The sequence below is a fragment of the Amblyomma maculatum genome, chromosome 8 (assembly GCF_055883805.1).
Source record: "Amblyomma maculatum isolate TAMU_Amacu chromosome 8, ASM5588380v1, whole genome shotgun sequence".
Classification (NCBI taxonomy): domain Eukaryota; kingdom Metazoa; phylum Arthropoda; class Arachnida; order Ixodida; family Ixodidae; genus Amblyomma; species Amblyomma maculatum.
Window position 1 is genome coordinate 105076105 of NC_139351.1, and position 27760 is coordinate 105103864.

The 27760-nt window shown below is 44.8% G+C and overlaps 3 protein-coding genes across 6 annotated transcripts; 1 reads left to right on the forward strand and 2 right to left on the reverse strand.

Moving 5' to 3' along the window:
- Positions 1-6417: 6417 nt before the first annotated feature.
- On the reverse strand, positions 6418-8569 carry LOC146182101 (mitochondrial import inner membrane translocase subunit Tim29). Of its 3 annotated transcripts, none has more exons than XM_084577108.1 (3): positions 8383-8568; positions 7785-7886; positions 6418-6966 (listed from the first exon to the last, which is right to left on the reverse strand). In XM_084577108.1, exons 1-3 carry the CDS (start codon positions 8414-8416, stop codon positions 6590-6592), a joined length of 513 nt encoding a protein of 170 aa, XP_084433234.1. In that variant the 5' UTR covers positions 8417-8568; the 3' UTR covers positions 6418-6589. The 3 variants fall into 3 exon arrangements, with proteins under 3 accessions (XP_084433234.1, XP_084433235.1, XP_084433236.1); XM_084577109.1 differs by lacking the exon at positions 8383-8568 and adding an exon at positions 8211-8348; XM_084577110.1 differs by lacking the exon at positions 7785-7886 and having other exon boundaries at positions 8383-8569.
- Positions 8570-8797: 228 nt separating this feature from the next.
- Positions 8798-17260, forward strand: LOC146182102 (putative oxidoreductase ZK1290.5). 2 transcript variants are annotated; one of them, XM_084577106.1, is made up of 6 exons: positions 8821-9087; positions 9146-9669; positions 9728-9898; positions 12576-12768; positions 12869-12925; positions 15209-17260. In XM_084577106.1, the coding sequence occupies exons 1-4, from the start codon at positions 8868-8870 to the stop codon at positions 12735-12737; spliced, it is 1077 nt and encodes a 358-aa protein (XP_084433232.1). In that variant the 5' UTR covers positions 8821-8867; the 3' UTR covers positions 12738-12768; positions 12869-12925; positions 15209-17260. The 2 variants fall into 2 exon arrangements, with proteins under 2 accessions (XP_084433233.1, XP_084433232.1); XM_084577107.1 differs by lacking the exons at positions 12576-12768; positions 12869-12925; positions 15209-17260 and adding an exon at positions 11080-11273 and having other exon boundaries at positions 8798-9087.
- LOC146182103 (protein SMIM7 homolog) lies at positions 12836-20905 on the reverse strand. Its single transcript, XM_084577111.1, has 5 exons — positions 20685-20905; positions 20581-20622; positions 13138-13187; positions 12981-13071; positions 12836-12917 (listed from the first exon to the last, which is right to left on the reverse strand). Exons 1-5 carry the CDS (start codon positions 20708-20710, stop codon positions 12902-12904), a joined length of 225 nt encoding a protein of 74 aa, XP_084433237.1. The 5' UTR covers positions 20711-20905; the 3' UTR covers positions 12836-12901.
- Positions 20906-27760: the final 6855 nt, after the last annotated feature.

Sequence of the window (27760 nt, forward strand, 5' to 3'; positions counted from 1 at the left end):
TCAGGATGCCCGGCTCGAGATCAGTAATCACAACCGTCCTATGTTGGGATTGCACATCCGGGTCCTTCTTGTACAGTTCTTCTGTGTATTCCTGCCACCTCTTCTTTATCTCTGAGGCTTCAGTGAGGTCCTTGCCTCGTTTGTCCTTTATCACGCCCAGCTTAGCACAGAAGCTTCCTTTGATATCTTTGATTGTCTTATACAGAGCTCTTGTGTTTCTTAATTGGCTGTTGTCCTCAACTGCTTGACACTGTATGTTCAGGAAGGCATTCTTATCTCTCCTTGCTATTTTCTGAAAATCCGCATTGAGAACCTTGTATCTTTCTCTTTCCCCCATACCTTTTGCCATCCTCCTTTCCTCAGCTATTTGCAAAGCCTCTTCAGATAACCAGTTTGCTTTTTTGCATTTCTTTTGCTTTGGAACTACCTTAGTAGCAACTTCTTGTATTATATCACGAACATCAGTCCACATCTCTTCGGGCTCTTTGTCTTCTAGATCTAATTCTTGAAATCGATTCCTCACTTCCACAGCATATTCTAATGGAATCTGATCCAGATCATACCTGAAAGGCCTTCTAGTTTTCTGCGTTTTCCTCAATCGAAGCTTAATTTTGGCAACAAGAAGCTGATGATCGGTGCCACAATCGGCCCCAGGCCTTGTTTTTACTGCTTGTATAGCGCTTCTCCATCTCTGCCGGCAAATAATATAATCGATCTGATTCCTGTACAGACCGTCCGGTGAAATCCATGTGTACAGGCGCCTCTTGTGCTGTTGAAAATGAGTATTCGCTATGGTCAGGTTGTTTTCTTGACAGAACTCTACTAGCCTCTGCCCAGCTTCATTTGGCTCACCAAGACCGAACTTGCCTGTAATTCCGGATATTTCTTCACTCCCGACCTTAGCATTCCAGTCTCCTATGAGAAAAACGACGTCTGATGATGGGGTGCGGTCTAAAAGGCATTGTAGGTCCGCATAAAATCTCTCAACGTCAGCTTCTTCAGCAGCAGTGGTCGGTGCATAGACTTGGATAACTGTTATGTTGAAAGGGTGACCTTGGATCCGAAGTGAAATCATTCGGTCGTTTTTGGGGTTGTACCCTAGCACTGCTTTGCCCATTCTTCTGTTTACTATGAGAGCGACCCCATTCCTTCTCTTGGATTCGTGCCCACAATAAAAGACATAATGGTCGCCGGAGTTAAATTCTCCCATTCCGGTCCACTTGAGCTCGCTGATACCCAAGATATCAATGTTCAATCTGTCCATTTCTCGCTTGACGATATCCAGTTTACCTTGCGTCATAGATCTTACATTCCATGTTGCTATGTGATATATCTCCTTGCAACATCGGACTTTCCGGTCGCTTCCCGACACATCCACAACTGAGCGTCCTTTTGGCTTTAGCCCAGCCGCTTCATTCGTCCTGGAGCTACTAGGAATCGCCCTTTGTTCATCCCTAGTAACATGTGGGACGCCTTCCAACCTGGGGGGCTCATCTTCCGGCGCCATATCGATAATGGTATTGTGACTGGCCATAGGGTTTTCTTGGCAGGAAATACTGGAGTGGGTTGCCATTACCTTCTCCAGTGAATCACATTTTGTCAGAACTCTCTGCCGTGACCTGTCTATCTTGGGTGGCCCTACACAGCAGAGCTCACGACTTCATCAAGTTTCGCAAGCCCCTCCGCCACGACAAGGCAGTGATCCATGAAGGGGTCAGGCACACTAATTTTCCACTTTTCCTTGCGCTGTTTTTAACTTTATATTCATCTGTAAATTACGAAGTATTACTTTATAAATCCGATTTGTAAAATTTGAGTATGGCATAAAAATTTACAAAAATGTTAAACATGTCCAGTCAGACAATGGAATAATAAAATATATAGAATTTGCATTTTGTGCATTTTTGTGTCAGAGATATTCAAAGCTACCGAACTGCCAATGCTAAACTTTCTGGTCACTTAAGAATTATTGCTCTTGTGCAGCACTTTAGGCTATTCCACAGTGGAGTGCCAAGGTGGATCCAGGGAAATTTGCAGAAAACTGTGTCCGTTACACTGTTGGCAGCATGATATTGTGCAGAACATGCCCAGTATCTTCAGAGAAGTCTAGAAACCTGTCAAGCTCATCAGCCACATTTCAAACCAAAGCTAGAGACGTGCTCCTGTCAATAGTCAGGGCTGGGTGGATCAGTCTTCTCTGTTTTAACTATAAGATGAACAGACTTCATCTGTTTGCACAAAGCTGTCACTAGAACTTAGAGTGCCTCGCTGGGTGGCGCAGTGGTTACGGCGCTCGACTGCCGTGCCTAAGGAAGCGGGATCGAATCCCGGCCTCAGCGGCTGCGTTTTCATGGAGGCGAAACGGAGTGGCGTCCATGTACTGTGCGATGTCAGTGCATGTTAAAGAACCCCAGGTGGTCTAAATTTCCGAAGTCTACTACGGCGTCTCTCACAGCCTGAGTCGCTTAGGGACGTTAAACCCGACAAACAAACCAAACCAACTAGAACTTAGTCAAATATCAATGCTGCAAATTTGTAAGAACACGGTAGTGAAGCAAAACCTATGCGAGACAGACGGCATCTTGGGTGCAATGCTTACTGCACTCGCCCTGTGTTGACAGGTTTCTTGTGAAGCTTAAGAATATAGTACTCCCTCACAAGGCTAATAAGCCTGTTTGCAAAGGTGAACTGATGTCCTTTTAAAACACGCTGAACACTTTTAATTGTTGAGAAGTGTCCCAGACTGCTCAGAATGCATAATTTTGCATAATTTTTGCAAAATTATGCATACAGTTAAGCCAGGATCACGTGCGCATAAGTAGCCCAAGGAACTGCACCTGGAAGGGCAAACAGGTACACTGAATTGCAGCTGCAACTAAGCCCTTTTGAAATGCTTTTACTTCGAGACAAACACATAAGGTGCATACTATTGCATACATGACACACTTGTGGTGCTGCTTCTGGCTACCCTCTGGAGTTGCTTGTGTGAGCTCGGTCATAGTTATCCATGGCTTGCTAATGATGAAACCAAATTTTATAGATACTGTAAAAAACGTTTTTTATCCCAATCTTAATACTTCATGGATTCGATTAAGTTTTCAGTAGAACAATGCTCTGCGAGCACCAAATGCCATGAAACGATGTTGAGGCTAGACTTTTAGAATATTATACGCAGCACCAGTTGTAGCAAAAGCTTGTCAGTAAATATGTGTTACCAGCTGTTCCCAAAAGGGGCTAATTTTGGAAGTCCAAATGATTCTGCAATTCTTAGCAATTCTTAGCAACCTGTCAAGGCTGCACTACTTCCTCAGCTTCAGCCACGGTGTAAGATATATAGGTGGGGACACAGCGTACCGCGCCGGTTCCAGATAAAGTCCCCTAGTTAGTCTAAGCCATACGAGATGGCAGTTCGCTCAGCGGCCTGTGACGTAGTGGGAGGCAATGCTTTTCTATGGTGAATACACGCTTTTTGAAAGCCATTTTCTCGTAAACTGTGACCGATGATGAGAGAGAATTATTTTTGCCGCATTGTTTTTGTCTATGTCCATTATTCAGCGCAGTTTTATGAATCTGTGTCTTTGTGAATGCTTAAATAAAAGCGCAGAAGGTGTATAAATTTTCGCGCGGAATTTGAACCTGCTGCACGCATAAGCGGCGGCACTTTGACAACAAAGCATTAACCATCGGTCGTTTCTTTAGTTCTTTGACTTTGCATCTTTTATTCGCCCATCAGTGTGCCTGCTCATCCTTAGTTTGCTCCTTACTTTATTCCTTCCCTACAATAGAGGTCCTCTAACTGGATTCTGCTAGCTCCACTGAATCCCCCCCCCCTCTCACTTCCTCTATACCATTACTTCTCTTAGCTTCTTTTTTCCTTTCCCTTATTCTTTTATCCTCAGGGTATAGGATACAGTACAGAGGGGAAGAGAATTTCACAATGGTAAAAGAACACCAAGTATAATTTATTCAATTCAAAACAATAGAGGTAAAATTACGGTTAACAGTTTTCTTGAGTCTAAGTTAGAGATTGGCGAACAGTAATGTGGTTTGATGCGCCAAAGCCGCATATAAGTCAGTTGATGAACATAAACAGATAGATAGATCGTGCAGGCATTCGTGAAGTCGGGATTCGTGCAAATATTAAAGACAGTTGAGCTTGCTTGAGGCAAAAAGATCTTAAATCACGGCAGCATTTGTTCCGGTTTTCGTACACATAACTCGTCCGTACTTTTGTTCGCTTGCTTATTCTATTCTTCCACTCAGTCATTTGCGCCTTAATGATTTAGTGATTTATGCGATAGAGAAGCGGTACGGGGTGCTGTTGCATTTCCTTCATTAAATGGTTAAGAATACCCTGTGAATTTTTATATTTTTCTCCCATTGGCCCAACTGAACGCAGGATTCGCTTTGCCTGCTCTATTTACGCTATCCAAAGTGACAAAACTGCTTCCCCGGCGCCTTCAATTGAATAACGATGACTCAATGGTTGAGTAATGTAGTACTGACTCCACCATATTTCAACATAAACTGCAACATCAACCTTTTCTTCACTTCGTTGCTAGGAATAAAGTATGTCAATAGTATTGACAAGCCAATAAAGTATTCTGGACCTCGCTTCTGCACTGATGCAGTGGGCACGGCTTAAGAATAAAGTGCTACGGTGATGCTTCTGGCGACGACGGGGAAACAGTTGGGACCACTCAAACGGCTCATGCAGGAGAAACGCGCCGCGCGATATCAGCGGGTTGCTATCGCAACGGCGTTGTCGATGTATGTGTTTTTTTCTTGCATTGAAGATTCACCGCTACATCGACGCTGACGCTGCGATCAGCGGCCCGGTTCGGAGGATCGTGGCTGGTACCTTATCTGGAAACTTGCGTCCAGTGCCTCGCCCGTGCTGTGTCCCCACCTAAATATTCTTACACCGTGGCTTCAGCTAAGATGTAAAATGCCCGCGATTTAACAGCTTTGTGGATTACTGAATCTGCCTTGTAAAAGCTGCCAAGAACTTGTGTTTTGTGCTTGTCGGAAGGTTCCGAGCATTTAATGGAAAGGAGAGTGGCTTGGCATTATATAATGACACAAAGAAAATGAACAGGACGGGGAGTCAGAAAAATTACCACTCCCTTGCAGTACCCACTGAATGAAACAGCCATGAGCAGCTGAACGGCCATTTGTAGAAACAATTATGTACTCTTTTTGATAAAGGAATCTAGACATAACTTCTGTGAAAGCGAAGTTGTGGCAAGGAGGAGGAGGAAAAAAACTATTTAAATAATAAAAAATGTAAACACTCCCAGGAGGACCTCTTGTTCCAGGAGCCCTCTGGCTGTTCCTTCTAGCTTAGCCTGCTCGACCAGCCGCAACTAATCTACAGGTCGCATGGCTAGAAGGGCAGCCTCCCAGGAGGAGGGGGTGGGGTGTTTGACGGAAGCACGACCGGCTTTATTACGGAAGGAACGCGGATGGGATGTGGGCATTCCCATAAGTAATGGTAGAGGGTGGCATTGCATGTGGTGCAGTGTGGCGGGAAGTCCGTGGGGTGAAAGATGTGGGCAAATTGAGGAGATGGGAACGAATGTGTCTGGAGTTGTCGCCAGTATGTGCTGTCGATGTGAGAAAGCGTGTGATGTGGCAGGTACGTGGTACGACAACGGCGATAGTAGTGAACAATTGTATTGTAGCCAAGAGGTTCGATGGGGGTTTATAATGAAGTTCACAAGTATAGAAAACTGGGCGAGTTGGATTGGATTCATCTTAAAGCAGCGCGAAAACACAAGACTAAAAAGAACAGGAGACGACACAAGCGACACAATGAAAGTTTGGGGAGGCCATCCACCGGCGCCTTGCAGCTTAGTTCTCGGGCAAACGCACGAGCATGCTCATTTCCGAGGATGTCCTCATGCCCAGGAACCCATGTGATGGTGATGGGATCAGGAGGGGTAGGTAGAGTAGATAATATTTTAGCAGATGAGTGTGGGAGGGTTCCTCGCAGGAGATATCTGTATGCTGTTTGGGAGTCTGTGCATATTGTGGTGTGCTGAGTCTGCAACTGACCGATGTGTGCAATAGCGAGTGTAATGGCCAAGCATTCGGCCTCGGCGATACTAGTGCAGTAGATGGAAGCGGCATTGAATGTTGAGCGGTGAATGTCCGTGAACACAGTTGTGGCAAGCTTAAAAAATAAAAATAAAATTGAGCACTCACAACTTCTGCGTCACCGATGGCTGTCACCTACTTGTCCTTGTTACTCCTAAAATGGTTTGCTAAAGCACGGTCTTATCCTATGTGTCTTGAAAGAACTGAAAGCAAAGGTAAAGTAGCAGCATCTGCTGATGCACCAGAGTTACTAGAGCGGCTATGAGTGTGGCACTCTAATTTAGCTCGTTAGGGGAAAGATCATAGACGCACAAGAAACTTGTAACTACTGAACATATTTATTTAGATATTTAGAGACACTGCATGGAACGACAGACAAGGTTTCTGCTTCTGGCCCATGACTGTGTCTCTACAGCCATTCACAACTGTAACACTCCCACAGTGCATGTGCCAGTCATTCTGTTCACACAAACCAGCATCTTGGCATGCATCACTGCCACTCGCTGTGGTTAACGTCACAGTCTCTCATCATGTGTGTCAGGTTGAGCCAGGTACCCAGGAGACCAATGTCAAGTAGCCTCCGCGGCTCAAGTAAAGGCCGGGGTTGCAAGAAATTGCAGCGTGCCGCATAGAGGTCACACCCATCCGAGTGGTCAGCTTCCCACACGACAGTGGCAAGCAAGAGGTCCCAGCTCCGTAGCGCTCCATTGCAGCGGCATGCCTCTAGTCGCCTCACGTGTGCCTCTGACTGTGGATTGCGAGTAGTGTCACTAAGCAGGAGCAGCTCATTGGCACTGTGGTTGAGTGCATCCAAAAATGAACCACTGCCTGGGTTGGTGGCCACCAGCACACACACTGCTCCAGTGCCTGCAAGTATTTGGTCAAGGCCTGCTGTGACTGAAGGGACATCAGTGCTGCAAACGCCCCTGCATGGCTTGAAAGGGCTTATGGCCTGAGGCTGGAACTTTGCTCAGCCTGTGCTAAGGCACACGACACAACATTGATGCACAAAGTATAAGCATGATGCATAATATAGTACAAGACAATAACAAAAGGTAAAAGCTTCCCACTGGTAATATGAGTGCAATGCCAGGTTAAAGAAATTGCTAAGCTTCAGCTCTGCAAGTCTACAACAGTTAATTGACAAGGCAAACCCGTGAAAGGTAAAAAAATGCAGTCATTGAGCGTCATCTTGAATGGGGACTCTGAGGTACCCACACAGCCCTTTATACCCTTAGTCCAAAACGTCACTGTACAGTGCGGACAATTATGCTAGCTTTGTCACTTCCACAAGATCTCCTTTGCGAAGGAAAAAAACCATTTGCCATTTGAAAAACCTAATTTGGTAGCATGTTGTTGCATTTAAAGTGTAAATTTAGCAGGCAGTGGCAATATTCAGACTGGATGCTTAGTGCCCGAATTTACTTGCAATAATACGTGCTATTCCACAAACGAGCTAATTCACGTCGACGCGCACACACGAAATTTAAGAAAAATGCCCAGCCAAACACTGCATAGCATGTAGCACATGCATGCCTCCTATGTTTTATTTCTAAACCACCCACCGTCAATTGTATTACATTGATAGAAAGCAGAGCTAGATGCTCAGCAGTAAAACGAAACTCATGGTCATGCACATACACGACGTCGCTGCTAAGTAATTTCAGCATTCTGAGGAGTCCAACCTGTCACGGCCAGTGCTGCTTTAACGGGCCGGCTCTTGGAATCCGCCACCATGTCTTTTACGGCAGCGCTGTAATCCTCCAGTAGGCTCTTCCAATACGACCCTGCGCAGTTTAAGCGCAAGTTTGTGCGAGAAAGCGTGACGATTCTAGTCTGCTGCTTCCCTCAGGAGAAGGCAGCAAGGCGATTAAAACCCGGCTACAGTGACTCGAGTTCCTAACAAGGATTCATCAACCAGCACCACCTCGACGTTGCGTTGTACTGTTAAAGGAAATCGTGTGCAAGTGCTTGCACTTAAATCTGCCAAGGTGATACACATAGAAGCGAGTAAAGCATGCCAAGTCGCAGAACGTATCCCAAGGGTGCATTCTGTGTCGTGGTCAAGGTGTACGCTTTGGTATGCGCCTAAAATACGAGGTACCGCATACACTATCTCGCAATATTCGCTTTACAGCAGTTTTTGAGTGAGAATGTAACACATCATCACACGCCGCTATCGACGCACTTTCATCCACCAATCGACACACGATTGCATAGAGCACTGCAGTGCCGCACTGGCTCTCGTACTCCTACACGTTTGCAGGCTAAAGACACACTAACCAAGTCGAGTCGCCATCCGTGCCATCCGAGCCATGTTCGCAAAACACGCACTTTACGGCACTTGCTTTTGATAGTTTTCCGTTTTCCGGCTAATGCGCTATACGAAACACGCCGTTTGCAGACGGTATGGGGTCTACAGAACAACAGACATGACAGTGGTGGGGCCCTATAGAGTTAATACAAAGACTCTATGCCTGTGAAGCTGTGCGCGTCAACTTTCGTTTGCTTTTTGACCACTACGAACGCTTAATTGACCTCTGCTATCATCATCAATATTTTGCGCATATTGATTTTGATATAGTCATGACAACTTTTGCTGCTCTCAAAAGAGCATGTTACAGAACCCCATATAGAGTTCTTTTTTGTCTGTGTCAGCGTGGATAAATAATGACAATGTCCAATTCGAAATAAAATAATAGAGGATGCAATTTATCACAACTATACTAGCGGCACCAGCGGTTAAAGGCAAAAACATGAACTAGGACATGCGCGTTGAAGTAGGTAGGGCCAGTAGGGCCGTAGGGCCATGTCAGAGCTTATTGAGGACTGCTCTTGGGCCATGTGGTTGTCGTAGTTGTGGTTCTGAGTGGACTGTGGCCGCGTGCATCAGTGTGTTCGTCGTAATGGAAACGCCGATGAAATGCGATTCATTGCAAGACCGAGTTCCTCTTCGCAATGGCGTGCGCATGCCCGTTCTTGGCTTGGGTGAGTGCTGGCGGTTGCAGCGGAACGCGGTTGTAATGCGGGTTCTGGGAATCTGCAGGCACCTCGCACAGTGGTGGCTACTGTCATTCGACTGTGGTGTATGCGCTGCGCGATTGCGGCTACCGGCTCGTGGACACGGCCAAGCGCTACGGATGCGAGCAGTACCTGGGCCAGGCCATCGCTGAGAGCGGCGTACCGCGCGAGGAGCTCTTCGTGGCTACAAAGCTGTGGCCGCGAGACTACGCGGGTGCCGGTGGTGCCGGTCCGCGCTGCGCGTTGCGGGCTTCGATGGAGCGACTGGCAGTCGACTACCTGGACCTGTACCTGATGCATTGGCCCGAGTGCCCGTCCGAGTGCAGCGACAGGCAGCGTACGCTGGACGAGACATGGAGGCAGCTGGAGCTGCTACATGACGAGGGCCTGTGCCGCGCCGTGGGCGTCAGCAACTACGAGATAGACGACCTGGAGCGGCTTCTGGACGTGTGCAGCCTGGCGCCGCACGTGAACCAGGTTGAGTTCCACCCGCACTACGCGCCCGAGGAGCTGGTGCGCTTCTGTCGGAGCCAAGGCATCCTCTTCCAGGCAGGCTGGCCATCCGGGAGGTCGATACGCAGCCGCTGAAGCGCCCCCGCCGCTGCAGGGCTACTCACCGCTGGCCAAGGGCCGCCTGCTGGCCGACCCCGTGGTGTGCCGCGTGGCCTGGCGCAACCGACGCTCGGCCGCCCAAGTGCTCGTGCGCTGGTCCCTCCAGAGGGGCGTCCTGGCCATCCCAAAGTCGACTCATCCGGAACGGGTGCGCGAGAATGCACAGGTGCGTGCTTATATTCCTGTCATGCTGAGTTGAATGGTTCGCACTCTCATGAAACGGGCTGTTTCAATCGGCATAGCGAAATTTAATAACAGGAACTGGGTGTCCTGCAACAGCCGAGTTAAGGGAATTTTGCTTTGCTTGCATTTTAAATTTTTATTTTGTTGAAAGCGCTAGCTGATCAAATTAGTAATCAAGAATGCCCCAGACATGACATGAATGATCTTCCCAGCTATGTGGTTAACACAACTAATTGAACATAAGTAATTTCTTGGCAGTTTTCGAAGAACAGTCGACTGCAAACAATTCAGCAGCATGTGTGCCTTTAAGCTACATACAGTTCTAAATCCAGTATATAAGAAAATTAATATGATGGCTCCACTAATACCTCTGTCACACAAACACTTTCATCCTCATTGAATGCGATCTGCATCAGGGTTTTCAAGGAGGATTGAAGCATCCGGTGCTATTATTGGCAAGTTTTTCTTAATTTCATGAACTGCCGCCTTTTCAAGGGGCCCCTGTAAAACCAGTTTGGATGCAATATAGATGGCGCTGCAGCCATCAGGCGAGTATGCATATAGTCCGATACCTCTGTCACACGGTCACTTTTGATCCTCATTGAACTCGAACTGCATTGAGGTTTTCAAGAAGGATTGAATCATCCCATGCTACACGGGCGTTTTCAATGAGCATTGAGAAACTCCTCATGTGGGCTATGAGGGTGTCGATCGACGACCGCTTTCGAGTGTGCTTGAAATTTCAAGACCGATTGAGGAAGCAGCTTGAAGTCAAGCAGGCTCGAGCTCGAATGTACTTAAAAGTTGCCCTGTGACAACCTCGATCTGCATTGAGCTGAATGCAGCTCGAGTTCAATGAGGATAGAAACTGTCCGTGTGACAGGGACACGAACACTTCCGATCCTCATTGAACTCGATCTGCATTGAGGCTTTCAAGAAGGATTGAAGCATCCGGTGCTACACAGGTATTTTCGATGAACATGAGAAATTTTCTTTGTGTGTGCTAGGTAATGCCAAATGTTCTTCTGACAGCCAAAGCATGGTGGTCTGTCGTCTGCAACGAGTATCAATAAGAAACGCGATTGGGGTAATGATTGCACGTTTTCAGCGTACACAGCAGCATTTCGCTTTTGGCGCCTCATGTCACCTAATCTATCTTTCCAGTAGACGATGAGTGCAGCATCTCCTTCGCTTCACAGTTTCCGTGCCGACGCAGTCGAAGAAGACTATCTTCGCAGGCGGTGGACCGTGGTATCAAGATTGTAAAATTAGCTCAATATAAACAAGTTTAATGTTGTACGAATGTTCTAATGTTTTAAATATGTTCTGTGATGCTTTTTAATACATTTATATGCTATTATTTGCCGTTCAGTTGCATTCATTTGTTTTCAAATTTTAGAGCACGCTGATGACGAGGGTGTCGACAACCGCTTTCGAGTGTGCTTGAAATCTCAAGAGCGATTGAGGAAGCAGCTTGAAGTCAAGCAGGCTCGAGCTCGATTGCACTTGAAAGTGGCCATGTGGCAACCTCGATCTGCATAGAGTTGAATGCAGATCGAAAGTGTTCGTGTGACAGGGGTATTATTCGTGGTTCCACTTATGTACCTTTTTCTCGAAAAGTATTAGATGTTGTGCTGAAACTTTAAGAGAGTAGAAAATGTTACGGTACACAGTAGTAGCTAAAATGACGTGCTTCGAGCCAAAAAATTTTTTTTGTCTTTCTCGGAGCTGTAATATTGCCATCAGTGAATGTTTTTATTTTGTAGTCAGGAGAATGTAAATGGACTTAAGCTGATGATGCCAGTTTGAGTCATGCAAATGGCTTTTATTGAACAGTTTTCTTACTCCTTACAGTTCCCTTGAAAAGGCACATCATTGTAGAAGTAAAAACATTTATTTCAGTATGGAACAATTAATGATATTAGGGGTTGGGGAGAGAGGTATAAAACTTCGGTGGTCACTCTTCTCTGGCCCAGGATCCCGTTGGTCTCTGCCTTGGCCTTAGTCATCAGCATATGCTATGTGCTTAAGAATGGGTTGCTCTGGAGGGTCTCCCACTGCTCAAGACTAGGGCTATTAATGTACATAAACCTCCAAAAATGCTGATAACACCTCTGCAAACTATCTTTCCATTTGACACGATCATGAACGAGGATGGCAGCAGTATCCTTGAAGGCAGGTACACCCAAATGTAATATGTATTTTCTCAGAGCTGGAGAAATTCTCCATCAGAAGTTAAAACCTTTTTCTCTTACAGAACAGACTAGTGAGAAAATTTTAACAAAAAACTCCCCCCCCCCCCCCCCCTTTTCTGCTTGATGTGGTCATGAAAAACGAAAAAAAAAAAAAGCATTTTTGAAGTTCCAATACCAAATTATAATTTATTTTCTGAACATTAAATAAATTTTCTGTGAGTTGGTTACAAAGTGTAAAAATCTAAATTCTTTTGAAAAGACAGTCTCACCCTACCTTAAATGGCTAGTTTAAGACTGCTACTTCTTGGGAAAGTGCATTAAGAAACTGTTGTGCCCAACATGCTAAAAAGGCTGATATGGGACATTTTCAGTGTTCTTTGCATGGGCTTTGCAGTACTGCAAGTTCATGTTGGCCATATGTTCTGGTTTCAGAGTGTTATATCAGCTGCCATATTGATTGTGCAGGTGTTCGATTTTGAACTGAGCCCAGAAGACATGGCTGCCCTGCAGGCACTTGACTGTGGCCGGCGTTACATCGAGCGAGCGGGAGTGCAGGAAAAGATTGACTCGCGCCTGCCTGATGGCTACAAGCTGGCTGGGCGGCTCAGCCTACGCAACTACAGCTGAACCACGACAGCTCTTGACTGCAGCTATAAAAGTATTCTGGTTTTGTCGCCAAGCTTTTTTGCTTTTGCCATATTAGGTGTGTATTGCCAAATGTACCCTTGAAGTATAATGCATTTATTTTCTCACTGTAGAATCCACTTGCTCAGGAGCTAGACTTGATCCCATCAGGAACTGAAGAAGCTGAAATGGTAAGCATACAGTTGGCAGTTTGCAGGACCATATTCCTACCCAGGGCCAACTTACACCAACATCAGGAACATGACCAGGACGTTCCAGAGGCCAATCAAAGCCCTGAAGTAGCGAATAGTACCTAGAAGGTCACAGATCTTGCCCCCTGTGAAGAGGTGTTGATGCAGCATGCTACTTCTACTATGCAGTATGCTACTGCTACTAAACATACCTGCTGTCAGCTCTGTTTTCTCCGTAAACCCTTCATTCCGGTTAGTTGGCCTGTGAATTTCACAAAACAGCTTAGATCAAAAATTTCACCAATACACTGAAGGGTAATGTGCAATACGAGTGTAGGTCAGCTCATGCACACACTGTTCTAGCTGCAACTTGTAAAAAACAAAAGCTGGATAGCCATAATGAAAATGCACGAAAAACCGCTATACCGATAGCTTTTTAGGCATAAGGTTAGCTCACTCTCTTTTGAAAGTAATCTGATGTGTTCTTTACAGTGGGCTGAAATATGCTCCACCATTTTGTGTTGGTGAATATAAATATTGTGCTTAATCAATGTCACACATAGAACAAAAGTACCCTTGCAGCCCCTCAAAAACAATCCTGGCTGTCTCCCGGGGGTGGCCATCAATGGCATGATGTCACAAGTACTGCTTATGGCAGTGCTTCTGGAACTGCTCTCTTTAAACTCTGCTGAACTGTATTTGTCATCAGCTTGAGAACTTCACATTTATGGGTTGTCTCTGATGCCTGAATGTGCTTTGCACTTCCATAAGCATTCAAATCTCTCATGCTATTCTGCAAGGTGCTGCAACAAGGGCATGCAACAGCACTTGGTGGCAGTGTAAAGCAAAGTGAAAACATTGTTGCAGTGAAGATGAACATTTTACAGTGACAGCTGCTGAAGGCCCTTTCCCTTGGTATAGAGTGTAGCAGTAGCAGTTGGCATAAATGGAGTATAGAACCATGGAAGGTGGTTATGGAGGAAGGATAGAAAGGAGTGTTACCATGTAATTGGCTTGTTCAAACCACTGAATGGCCTTAAGAGAAGCACTAAGACATAGTAATTTTGAAAGCGTTGCTGATTTCACTTCAGCTATCTTTTCACTTCTCTACTGTGCCTGTTCAGCTGGAGCTCCTGAAAAATTTCAACCACAAGTGGCATTGCTACTGGAAAACAGTTTATGCATATCCAGTTCATGGTGCTTTCTTTTATGTTTCTTTCTGAAGCTCTTTGTATTCAGGAAACTGTTTGGCTGTACTCTAGAAAGTCACTGAACCAACTCTAAAACTCAAGTACTTTGGGGTTTCATCACTTTTGTGTGAACCTTGCAGGATTGAAAATTTTAAAGCAACAGCCCTGTGATAGAAGCGCTTTCTTCTTCTGGATGCACAACCAGTTCAAAAACACGCGCAAGCCTCCTGTGATGGATGGCAAGCACTATGATGGCAGAGCTAATAAAACTAGAATCTGATCACAATTTGATTGTGCAGAAAACATATTTCGTTATTTCTCTGCTTTATGGGTACTAGATATACGAGGATGCGCTTATTCACCACATTTTGTCTAGTCGACCAATATACTGCTGTATATGTGCGGCTTAGCTGTGCAGTCACTCTTGTTCGGTGCTTTTCCTTCAGGGAAGGATGCCATGACCTAGTGTTCTTTTCATCCGTGCAGCCTCAGAAATGGAAAGTCAGTGGTGCTTAGAAGTGACTGTTTGCAAAACATGTCTAACTTTCTGCATTGTACACATATACGCACAAAATGAAATCTGAGAGGTAGCCGTAACACTTGTGACCTCCATTGATTAACGCCAGCTACTATTACATGTGTGCGTCTGCATGTAATGAGAGGGGTGATTTTTGATTTGCTGACTTATAATATCAGATGTTAAAAGCTCATCTCCTCCAGCTTTTTTCTCGACAAGATTTGAGTGTTTTAGGATAGAAGCAGCAATTGTGCAGAACCTGGTCACCACCTAGAATGTGCCTGACATTGCTTGAAAATGAGTTTCATTTTGAGGCTTGTTCTAGGTCAGGACTATTGTCTCACATTAAGATATGCAAATCTTGCGAAATGTATCGCTTGCTAGGAACAAGCTAAAGGAGGCTAAAAAAGAAGTCTTCAAGTGGAAAAAGAGGAAACTGGAAAAAAAATGAATATTTTCAAATAGCAGTGATAAAATTAAAACTAATGTTATCTAAAAAATTTTAGGCTGCCCTATACTTTTCAGTGTTTGCTATGTTAAGCAACAGCATTTGACTAATTTTCGTTTCCATTGCAGCTCAAGATGCCATGATAATTGTGCCTGGGAGCTGATTATACAATGAAATAAAAACCAATTAGAAAATCTATTGGCTGAATTAGCTTAAAATAGAAAAGGACACACAGTATGCTTGCTAGCTCTGCTAAGTCTCACAAATCAGGTCGTTTACACACCTTCGCAGTGCTCCAGTGAGCATTTCTTTTGTTGCCCAATGACAGGATTGGAAGCAGGCTCTAGTTTCTTGGAGCAGGCACGGGAGCAGCAAAAGTTCAATTTCAGGGCATGTTTGGAACAATTTAAGGACTACTTTGGAGCAGGCTGACGGCATTCAAAACTGAGCATATTTTTCTGTTCACAGCTGCAGCGAACTTGTTAATTCGGCCTTCAATAGAGCAAAAAACAATGCTCAAATTAACCTAAAGTTTGAATTATCTAATGTGATCTAAAAATAGCTGTCTGCATTTGAAATGAAACCTAAGTGAAAACAAGTTTTTTCTGTTTGTTCAAGTGCTTTGCTTTGCCTGCACTGTCAGTGAGGTTAAATTATTGCTCGAAAGTCTTAAAAGTCTCCCTGCCCTTTTCACAGTGCGACTGAGTAGTATTGATGCCCCGGCGAGTTTTCAAGATGCTTCACTGCACAACCACATGAAGCATTGTGGTGAAACTGTGTGACCGCTGGAAGCAAAATGTGGATGCACGTGAGGGACACCAGCCATTCCAAAACAAAAATGAAACAACAATGATGCCCCCAAGCAGTGTCCAATTGCGGTCATGGAATGGCATGGAGTATCCATAACTATAAGATTGACTTTTATTTCGGAAACTGCAAACTTTCGATGTTATATGCAGTTTGGGGAGGCTTATTTCGACAATCGCAGACGGCGTGCGTCATACTTCAAGGTGATGCCCAATAACCAGAGCCCACTGATGTTCGAATCAACAAGTGTCCAGTGCCATAGACGCATATGCATCGGCTGGGACCACACTCCTAGTTCAAATTACCAACGTTACTAATTAACGGGGGTCGAAATTAAGACTACTTTAGTCCAAAAACTACATTAAAATTGATTCTGTATCCCACTGGCCAGAATTTATTAGCTATTTAGGAGTGCAACGGTTCTAAAGAATTTTGTTCGATGAAAGAAAGATAGACAAATGACAGCTACTACAAACAGTAGTAGAATTTAGAAAGGGTCGTGCCACCAGATTTTTGTGAAAGCCACGGCGGTAACTGCTTTGGGACAAACACCACGAGTGAACCAAACTGCTGTGGATGTGGATGTGACTGTCTTTGATAATGATGGTATGGCCCAAACCCTGTTCAACGGGTGATGTTGCTTACACAACAATTAACACTGGGCTAAATTTGGCGCTGCATACGGCGCAATTGGCACAGCTCTCATCCCTGCAGTGAAAATAATGCTGCACCCAATTTTTGAAGTGAAAGATACACCATTTATCTCTCAAGGTCGGCCTGTCCGGCTGCTAGACAAAAAGGGGTGTGACCTTGACCTGATTAAGTGTAGGTGTCCACCCAAAAGTAAACTGTGCCTTTTTTCCCTAAAACCTAACTTGGAGAAAAAAATATGGAAAAAAACAAAAATTGAGGATTTAAAAGGGTGTTAAAGGGCTATCGCAGCTACTCTCAAGGTGAAGCTTGAGCATCCCCTTAATTCAAACTGCCAAACAATGCATAACCATGCTTAACAAAGCTTTCGCTCGTATCACTAGGTTCAAGCCATGCTTAAACCCCCGCAACTTTTGTTCATGGCAAACATTTTTCTCGGCACCTGACAAATTCATGATGCCAGTGATGAGAAGGATTCTGTGGTCGCTTTTTGGAAGCTCGAGATTTGCATCCGAAATTCTGATATCACTGCACATTTTTATAAACTGCCAGCAATGGCAATACCTGCAATTCATTTTCAGCCTTGTCTAGCTTAGCCTCTTAAGTCTTCTGAACATGGTAATTACAGAGGTCAACTTAAATTTGTCCTCGGTGTTTCTTTAATATAGCACTGCATGCAAGAAATGTTTTTATTCCAGAGTATGGGGGGGGGGGGGGGGTTGCTTTTTTTCCCAAGACTTAAAATGTATGTGCTACCTTAAGGGTAGCAATACTGCAGCAAACATTACACATCTCCAAACACTGTTCACTTTAAGTGATGACAATATTGACCAAGCGCAATATTGAAGATGCATGCTTCAGCAACTTGAACTAAAATGAATGTACGTTCCAAAAATGCAAAAGAAAAAAAAAAAAAAGATTGTGCTGACCACCTCTGAACGTATTTGGCCTGCAGTATATGAAAAATAAAAATAATCAGCTGTGCTTTACAGCAGCAAGAGGCATTTAGCTGGATTTCTGTCATTGCAGCTTGAAAAACCTAAGTTACTAGCAGCATTGTTGCATGTGAATGCAGGCCGGCCGCTTTTCGGTGGAGACAAAAAGCAAAGCACCTGTGTACTGTGCGATGTCGGTGCATGTTAAAGGGCTTTAGATAGTCTAAATTATCTGGGGCCCTCACATTACGATGTAACTCATGGTCGAGTTACGCCGTAAAGGCCTCCAAGTGTGACCTGGTTTCCTGGTATTGACGTTCTGTCAAACAGGGGTTCACACTTATGCCTTAAGCAATGTGCTGCCAGATTGCCAGTTGTGACTTGCGAGGCGTTATTATGCTGCTAGATAAGTGCCAGAGGCTGTGGAAGCATGCATGGACAAGTATAGGAGTCTCTGGTTCATGACCTTGAGTGGAAACAGCAGCTCAATTTCTGGCTCCTGAAGTTGTTCAGGGTGGATGGTCAGGCGAGCTGATTCATCATCATGGAAATACAGCGCTTTGACGACAAGGACAAAACATAAGTGGACGCATGTGCATAGCGCACGTGCTGTCCACCGTTTTGTCTTCAACGCGCTGTATTTCCATGGCCTGAAGTTGTATTTGGCGTCGTCGTATGTGCGGTTTGATGAAACACTGTATTTGCAGGGCGACGACATAATGAATTGCTTCAAAGTGCTGCAAAATGTTCTAACATTTTCCTCGCTTGAGGTGATCGTGCCCTTAAGGAAACATTCCTCTTGAGCATTAGAGCATGCTTCAGATATGTCGATGATTTTTTTGCGGTTGCAGATACTTGGGTGTAAAGTTGATGAGGGTGTAGAAAAAACTGGTTGCTTTTCACCAGGCTTATCCAGGTCTGGCTTACATGCATGAAAATCTACCGATAACTATCTTCAGTTTCTGGACATTGCCATTGAAATAGGTTTTCAAGTGCACTGGCAATACAAGACTAGGAGTGAAAATGGCTTGCTTCCCTATGACTCAACTCAATCAAAAGCCGGCTAAGTGCAATATTGAGGATGGATGCTTCAAGCAACTTGAAACAGAAGACAAAAGCAGTTCCCAAAAATTATAATGACCACATCACACTACACACAGTGCTTAAAGTCTGGCTCCATCGGAGGGGGCTCTCTAGTGATTTGAGCACAGGTGGAAAGGAAAATAAAGGGGAAGAAAGAGAAAGTGGTCTTCTTCGCACTTTGTTTTATGCAAAGGGTAGAAATTATTTCTCTCCATCGGGTTTTAGAAATTATGTTAATGGCAAAATTGCCAAAACAACAAAGAAATGCTTTGACGACCACTCACAAGAATAAAACATGATAGCTTCCTTCGTATTAATGCAGTCCATAATTATACATTTGAGCGCGGGGAGTCTCAGACCCCTCTTATATACTGGTGAGGGGGCCTCAGACCCCCTCTGAGACCCCCTGACATCAAGTTCTGACTACATCCAAGCTTACTTTTAGGAGAAAAGTCTCTCATTGATATTTCCCTCATCCTTTCATTCCGAAAAGAAAAGCTTTTAAACAAGTTATAGAACCTCTAATATCTTTTTAATGCCCTTTTTGTTGAGCAAAGATTTTAAATCTTGGTCTTGGCACATGATAGCCTTAGTTGCCCATGCGCCATAAAACACAACACAGTGCATGCTTTGAGCATTCTATTAAGTCATGCTAGCATAAGATAAATGAAAGCGTCATCATACAAGGTGCTCAGCTTAAGCAGCTGGATTCCCAAACCAGGTGTTGGCATTAGTTGCGAGAAGGTGCTGAAGACTATTGTCAAAGGAAAAGCCACAAACGGGAGGAAAATAATGAAAGGCCTGTAGTTCTGCCCTACGTTCCTGCTCTTTTGCCCAAGCTGGAAGAAGTGGCAGAAAGCTTCTTAAAAGCTTGTGCGCAAAAGTTCACAGCCGGAAAAGTGACCAAAGGATTGTCTTGCAGTGTCACACTCTAGAACAGGTTTGTGGCCTGCTTCAAAGCAACTGTGTACAAGATTCCACTCTTGCAGTGTGGCATATGTGGGTCAGACTGGAAAGCATGTGAATGAGAAGTTGACATACACTAACAATTTCTCGTAGGCCACAACTGGTGATCTGGCAGTGCATTGCTGAAGGCATAAGTGAGCCCCTGTTTAACATAACATTGATCCTCCTACAATCAAGAAAGCATTTTACGCGGGAGTTAAGGGAGCTCTTTTCAATGGCTTCAATCGCAGATGAGGGTGGCTATGCAAGTGCTCCTGCAGTTGTGTTGACTGAGAAAGAAAAGTGTGTTCTGTCAGAACAAAAAGGCAGGGTGATGTGATGTCTGCCATATGTAAAGGTGTTTTTAGTTTCCCTCTTTCTCTTGTTTTCTTGGTTTGTCTTGTCCTCATTGCTGTTGGTGAAGATGAAACTATTCAGTTGCAAGCTTGTGCCTTGTGTAATCCCTTCTGTATTTTGTTAGCACACCTCATGTGTTACGACGACAGTTGGCACTACTCGCTGTTAATCTAACTGTGAGGAGTGTCTTTTAAAAGTGGTCAGTCCACAAGTGCGTTGGTGCTCGTTCTTCAACTGCACTAACTATTTGCTCGGAAGTAGAATACTAGTATAAGTGGAGAAAGTTCTCGTACTGATGGAGCAAAATGTAAATAGTGAACAAATAAAACAAAAGAGCGGTTTCTTTATAATCACATGAGGCCTGTTTACAAAAGCAAATTCTCATATAATCTCTGACGGGCTCGTGACTTGGTTTCAAGTGGACCCAGGTGGGACCAACATGAAATTTCGACACAAACGATTTGACTCTTCACCTTGAATGTAGAGCTTTCTCAGGGGCTACCTTCTCAATATGGTACCTTTTCCACGGTGCATGCAAAACAGTCTTGTACACATATTTTGGGTGGGAACATTGGCAAGACCGCGGATAAAAGCACTGAGTAGATCCCTCCGTCCAAAAGTTTTGGCGTAAGGATTGCACGGCGAATGTGGTTTAGCAAAGCACGGCAACGGCACTGACTCAGTGCTAAAACATCGATATCGTCCTTGGAAGGCACACTTACAGTTTAAAGTTTATGACAGCACCAGCGTTCAGTATCAAGGTCCTGCACAGAGAAAATGCCAGTAAGACTTTTCAATGTAGATTCGCAGACGTGCTTGCACTTACCCGAAGAGTATTATGTCCGATAGCATATTGTTACAGCATACGAACTGCACAAATCGTTTACCAGCAGTCGGAACACAAGTACACAGCCTCACAACTGGCAAAGCACGGCAGTCGTGGACAGCAGCACTGCACAAAAGCAAAAGAGCAGAAGTACGGTCCAGTACGGTGGGTGGCTAGTAGACGCGTCGCTATAGTGCGTCGCTAGGGTGACTCCGCTGCTTCCACCATGGAGGGCTTCCACCGTGTTTTCGAGCAGAGTGAAGCCACCGGAAGTTAAACCAATCGTCCTATGGGTAAATGTAAGCAGTGCAATGTCGTAAGGTAGCCAAGCCCAGTCCAGCCAAGCCAGAGTCATCAGACATTTTTGAGAAGCGGATATTTTTGCAGGTCCTGTAGCCTTATTTCCGACAATTTGCCATTTTGTTCAAATTGTGAAGTACGCGTGACGTGTGTAGTAGGACGGTGCCAGGTTACGTAAGCACCAGATCGGGTTATGCATTCTAAAAAAAAAAAAAAAAAAAAAAAAGTAGCAGAAAAAAGCGCGCTGTCGTCTGCAGTTATATGTGGCGCGAAGTATGAAAAACTACGATGATCCCGCAGGAACCGATACGCTGCGGTGCATTCTGTGATTCGGAAGCCTCGGGTTGCAGTGAGGCGAGTTGTGTGGCGTTGCGGTATCAGTGTATCCTGACATACTTGCGGTCGAACATTTGACAGCAGCTATGCACGGAGAGGCTGCGCGAGTTAGGCAACGGAATACGCGCAGTTAGTTGGCGCAGAATGGGCGCGGAAAGTAGCATTGCTCCTCACAATCGCCGACAACCGCTCACGTTCAGTTATCAGCGGCTTTTAAACGCAGGAACTAAAACGTTTAAGGACTTGGTCGGAAAAACAGAAGGAATCGACAGATTTCCAAAGTAGCTCCAGCACTAACGAAGAAGCGCCGGCGCAGCTGGCATGGTCCATGTCTGAGGACAACGCTCGCAGTTTCAAAATATCAATTACTGTTAGGTACTGGCTGTGCTACCCACTTTTTTCGAAAAGCCGCGTTATGACCAGCTACCGTCAGGCCACAAAGTCTGCTTAAGTTTCTAACATATTGTGTCGGTTTGAGTTGTGTAGAGCGCGGAAAGCAGCGCAGAGAGAGAGATGGAGGGAGAGAGAGAGAGAGAGAGTCTTAAACACACACACACACACACACACACACACACACACACACACACACACACACACACACACACACACACACACACACACACACACACACACACACACACACACACACACACACACACACACACACACACACACACACACACACACACACACACACACACACACACGCGCGCGCGCGCACGCACGCACGCTTTTTGGCGGCCGCTTTTCGATGGAGGCGAAAAGCAAGGCGCCTATGTGCTGTACGATGTCTGGAGTCCTCCACTACGGCGTCTCTCATAGCCTGAGTCGCTTTAAGACGTTAACCCCCCCCCCCCCCCCCCTCCACACACACACACACACACACACACACAGACACGGGCGCGCACGCACGCACGAAGTGGAAGGCGCATACGCTGGGCCTTGCACCTATTCGGTTCAATTTTCATGCTCTATCGTGCGAAAAGCCCTTGCGAAACTCAAAAGATGTCCGAGAAAGAGAAATAAACAGAAGAATAGAATAGCAGGAAGGTAGGCGATGCCCAGGCTGTCATACACGTACAGAGGGGGATAAACGGAGAATAAGGAAAGAAAGCGAAAAGACACTGAGAAAATCGTGCTATGAAGCTAGGGCGGCGTCGCGCGTATTCCGTACTGTCGAAACGGTGAAATGCAAGTCAATATTAGGGAGATTATTTTCCGGTTGGATTAATTGAAAAAAGCAATCAACACACAATGTCACTCGACTACATCATGTAATTGGAGTTTACCGTCATAACGTGCTCCAGAGTACTTACTTTTTTTTTCCCTAAAAAGATAAGCAAATGATGAGCCCGCATGCACACTGAAACAAAACTTTATATATGAAACACATCGCATGTGGCAAGCAAACATGTGCCATGTACATGGAACATACATTCCTTTAATGAAATAGAAGCTGTGAGTATTTCTACTTGCTTTTCCCAACGTGGAAATGCTGTTCAATTGATTTACATTGCAGTGAGTGCATATGTGCAAGGCAAAAGAGGCAGTGCCGACGTTTAAGACAGTCTTTGGTGATCCCTCGCTGGCTGTCGCGTGAAGTTCCTGAACGGCCATCGCAGCATATGACCCCTCAGGTTGTACTCACGAACCAACCAGACAGATAATTAGAAAGCATTACGGTGCTCTCTGAAATTCATGATGGTTTGGTGGGCGCTGAGAAAGCACGGGGCTTACGGCTTTATTTCTCTTCTTTTCTTTGTCTCTGTGTTAAAGAGAGCCCATGAAATCATCGTGAACAACTTACAACTCGCTCAACTTTCCCTTTTGCTGCTCTTTGAAATGCCTCGTCTCGCGCAGATCAATTGCTTGGGTTAGCTGGCCGCATTGCTGCGCTTGGCAACGACGGCGCGGATCGATGGTTTCTCTATGAGAGCAAAAAATTTGCAACGGGAGGGTATCAACGATCCTCGTGCAGCTGTAAATTTGCGTCTTCATTATTAATCCTCTAAAAGATGACGCAGCTGAAAAGTTCCCTTATGACGTCGTTTCACTGCTTTCTGCAATTACAGCAAGATGTGTCAGCTTACTTCACCACCCACCAAACTGTCTACCAAACTGCGGTGAGTTAACAGCCATCTACACTGGACGTCGAATTCGCCATGTTTTTTTTACGCGGCCGCCTCAAGTGGTTCGAAATGCGACGCCCAAATTTGGTCGTTTACAGCAATGGCAGAATATCCTTTATATAATGAAACGTCATTTTGGCGTCATCATTAAATGTTTATGCATGACGTATATTACGCCACACCACGTCAGCCAATCATATTTCAGGAGTCGGCTCTTGACAGTGGGCAGTTCATTTCAGCCCATTCGTAATACAAGTGTAAGTGTTTCCCTTTCTATCATATGTACTTCTGTTTTCCTTCCACAATTACTTTCAAATAGCCTCCAGGCATCATAAATAGTGCTGCTAAAAATCAGTTTTTACGTTCACGTCATGTTTACGTCACCGCAAAAAGCCTTTTCGACAAACCGCAATTTCGCACCACAAATTTAAAACAGGAGACTTTTCTGACAACCAATCAGAGAAACAACATAGCGCCGAACGGCGGCCATCTGTGACGATGTACTAGAAGTACGCTTTACTTCTAGTACACTAGAAGTACTCTTCTAGTACACTTTACCCAGGGCGCGCAGTCACATTACAAACAAGTGGCCTTGGGTCTACGTCACTTCGGCGCGCCTTGTGGGTGTTTCTTATTATTATTGTTATTATTATAAGAATTTTTTTTTTTATTTTACTGGAGGAGTGAGAGGAGGCTGCAAGCTGTCTTTCAAGCACAATGCGCGGGAAGGATGCAAGGAGGCGCTTGGCCGTCGGAGCGGGGCTTCGAGCTGGAGGAGGGGGAACGTCTAGCCGTCTAGCGAGCAAAGCATACAGCAGCACGCTTTCTTTTTTTTTTTTTTTTCTTTTTTTTTTTGTCCTAGAAGTGCGGAAAGGGTGAAAGAAGAAGCGGGCAGGATAGCCAGCGTAGATACTGAATAATACTGAATTCCCTTGCAGGGGTGGCCCAGTGGTTACGGCGCTTGACTACTGTTCCCGGGGATGCGGGGTCGAATCCCGGCCTCGGTGGCAGCTTTTCGGTGGAGGCGAAAAGCAAGGCGCCCCTGTGCTGTGCGATGTCAGCGCACGTTAAAGAACCTCAGGTGGTCGGAATTTCCGGAGCCCTCCACTACGGTGTCTCTCATAGCCTGAGTCGCTTTGGGACGTTAAACCCCACAAATCAAATCAAATCAAATCAAATCAAATTCTCTAGAGTAAGCCACCCCTGGCACTATTATTTTCCAAATGCCTATAATCACCTAACACCTCTCGTATGGCGTCTCTTTATAGCCTGAGTCGCTTTGGGTCGTTAACCCCCATAAGCCAAACCAAACCGAATCTGCGCTGCAAGTTGGTAAAAAGCTATTAGACATAGGCATTAGGAGATCAAAGTTTCGCCGCAGCACCCCTCCCCCCTTCAAGACCCCTGCAGCCAAAGCACAGCGCGAAGATGAAGTCCCATATATTTGGACCCTTTAGGTATCAATGATTAAATAAAAAATCATTTGTTTTTGGTTTGATGGAATAGCAACACATACAAAGTACTCTGCGTTTAATAAACAAAACATGCTTCGCCGTAGATGCAGAACGGAAAATTGCTCGACGACGCGCTTCTCTCAACGGTTCTTTAACCGGAGGTAAATGTATAGTTTTGAACGCAACAGCATGAGTCCTCGGCCGCCAGTGCAGTAAAGTGAGGTTACGTAGATAACTGAGGCATTTGCCATCCACTCTTATCCTTAACAGCCCCCTTACAAGTCTCTGAATACTTCCTCTACGCAAGCTGTGAACTACTAGAGAGGGCGTGTCTCCTTGCCTAACCACCTTCTTTATTGGAATTTTGTTACTTTCTTTATGCAGAAAAATGGTTGCTGTGCAGCCAATATATATATCTTCCAGTAATTTCACATGCGGCTCGTCTACACCTTCATTTCACAATGCCCGCATGACTGCCGATGTTTCTGCTGAGTCAAATGCTTTTTCGTAATCAATGAATGCTATGTATACAGGCTGGTATATTTCGAGCATTTTTCTATGACATGGTAGATGGTATGGATATGATCGATAGTTGAGTACCCTTCCCTACAACCTGCTTGATCTTTTGCTTGATTGAAGTCTAAGGTTGTTCTGATTCTGTTAGCGATTACCTTAGTAAATACCTTGTACATAGAGATATTAAGCTGATTGGTCTGTAATTTTTCACATCCTTAGCATCCCCTTTTTTTATGAATTAAGATAATGTTAGCGTGCTTCCATGATTCCGGTATCGTCGATGACACCAGGCATTGCGTATATATGCAGGGTGGCCAGTTTTCTTAGCACGATATCTCCCCCGTCCTTTAACAAATCTGCAGTTACCTGATCTTCCCCAACTGCTTTCCCCCTTTTCATAGTTTCTAAAGTTTTCTTAACCTCGTCCTTCGTCACTGGAGAATCTCTCTTCGATATTGCCAATCTCATTATTGTCCTGACTACTTGGTCTACTGCATAGATCGGTATAGAACCCTTTGACTACTTTGACTATCTTGTCCATATTTTTGATGACATTGACTGCCTTGTCCTTTAGCGTATACATCTGATTTCTGCCTATGCCTAATTTCCTCTTCACCGCTTTAAGTCCGTCGCCGTTCTTTAGAGCATGCTCGATTTATGTCGGACACTTTGCACCTATTAATTACCTTTAACAGCATTGCCGATTTTATCCTGTCTGTTGGGTTGGAGGCTTTCATGCTTTGGCGTTTCTTAAAATAAATAAATAAATAAATAAATAAATAAATAAATAAATAAATAAATAAATAAATAAATAAATAAATAAATAAATAAATCTTTCGTCTGGTCAAATAATTTTCCGGTATTCTCTCTAACTATCCTACCGCCTACTTTTACCTCACACTCAGTAGTGATATCTCTGGAGGTACCATTCTTCGTTCCTACACTTAGGTCGTCATCCTCGGTTAACGCTGAATATCTATTCTGTAGCGAGATCGCGAATTCGTGTGCCTTCCCTGTGACGGGTTATTCGTTGATGAACTCCTTCCTTACTAATCTGTTCTATTTCCTCTTCAAATCTAGAATAATTCGAGACCTTACCATCCTGTAGTCACTGCATCGCGCCTTTGCGATTACCTCTACATCCTGTTAATGCCGGGGTTAGAACACATTATGAAGCAAATTTTATTTTTAGTCTCCCCGTTAGGACTCTTCCATGCCCATCTCGAGTTCTTCCGTTTGCTGTAGAAGATATTCACAATCCTTGAGTTATTGTGTTCTGCGTACTCAACTAGTAACTCTCCCCGTTTTTTTCTAGAACCAATGCCATAGCCACCTACTGCCTGGCCACCAGCCTGCTTTTCCCGTATACCTTGGCATTGAAGTCGCCCATATTAGTACAGCAGTACTTCGTTTTTACCTTTCCTATTGCCAATTCTACATCTTCAACGAAAATTTCGTCTGCCTGATCATCATGACTATATGTAGGTGCGTAGGCCTGTACAATCTTCATTTTATAGCGCTTATTAAGCCTAATTACGATGTCTGCCACTCTTATTAATTCAATAGAATTCATCTATATTACCAGCTTATTGACGAGGAACCCTACTCATATAGCTATCGTCTCTGTGGTAAACCTCGATTACAGAATACATGCCCGCTCTTCAGTACAGTATATGTTTAATTTGGCCTCCTAACCTTACTAAGCTCTATTACATCCCATTTCATACCCGCTAGTTCCTCTAAGAGCACTGCTAAACTAGCTTCACTAGCTAGGGGTCTAGCATTAAACGTTGCCAGGATCAGTTTCCAATGGCGGCCTGTCCGGAGCCAGATATTCTTAGCACCTTTTGCTGCGTTAGAAGTCTGACCGCCGCTATGGTCAGCTGATCCGCAAGCCGCTGGGGACTAAGGGCCAGGGGTTTGTTGGAGTGTTTATGGGAGGTAGTAGCCAATGACTACATTAGGGTGGCCAAATCCTGTTCTGGTGAGGGAGTGCGTTTCCGGTGGTGTGTACTGTCATCAGGTCGCACCCAAAACCTGTTCGACAGTTGGATTTTCGTTTTAATCCCGTGGGGCCGGGATTCGAGCCACGCCCCTCTTGCACGCAAGGCGGATGTGATACCTCTACGCCACCGCTGAATCCTTGTGCAGGGGTGATAAAAAATCCAAACCAAGCAGAGTCTACGCACTTCACTGTTCGAATTTTTTGTCGTCATGAAAATACCTGGGTCTGTAGGAAAACCACACAGGAGTCATCCTATTGGCTGTTTAATGGACGACTATAGTTTGTTTTTGTTGCTGCCCAGGTACAAGTTCGACAAGAAATTCAGACAGTGGAGTG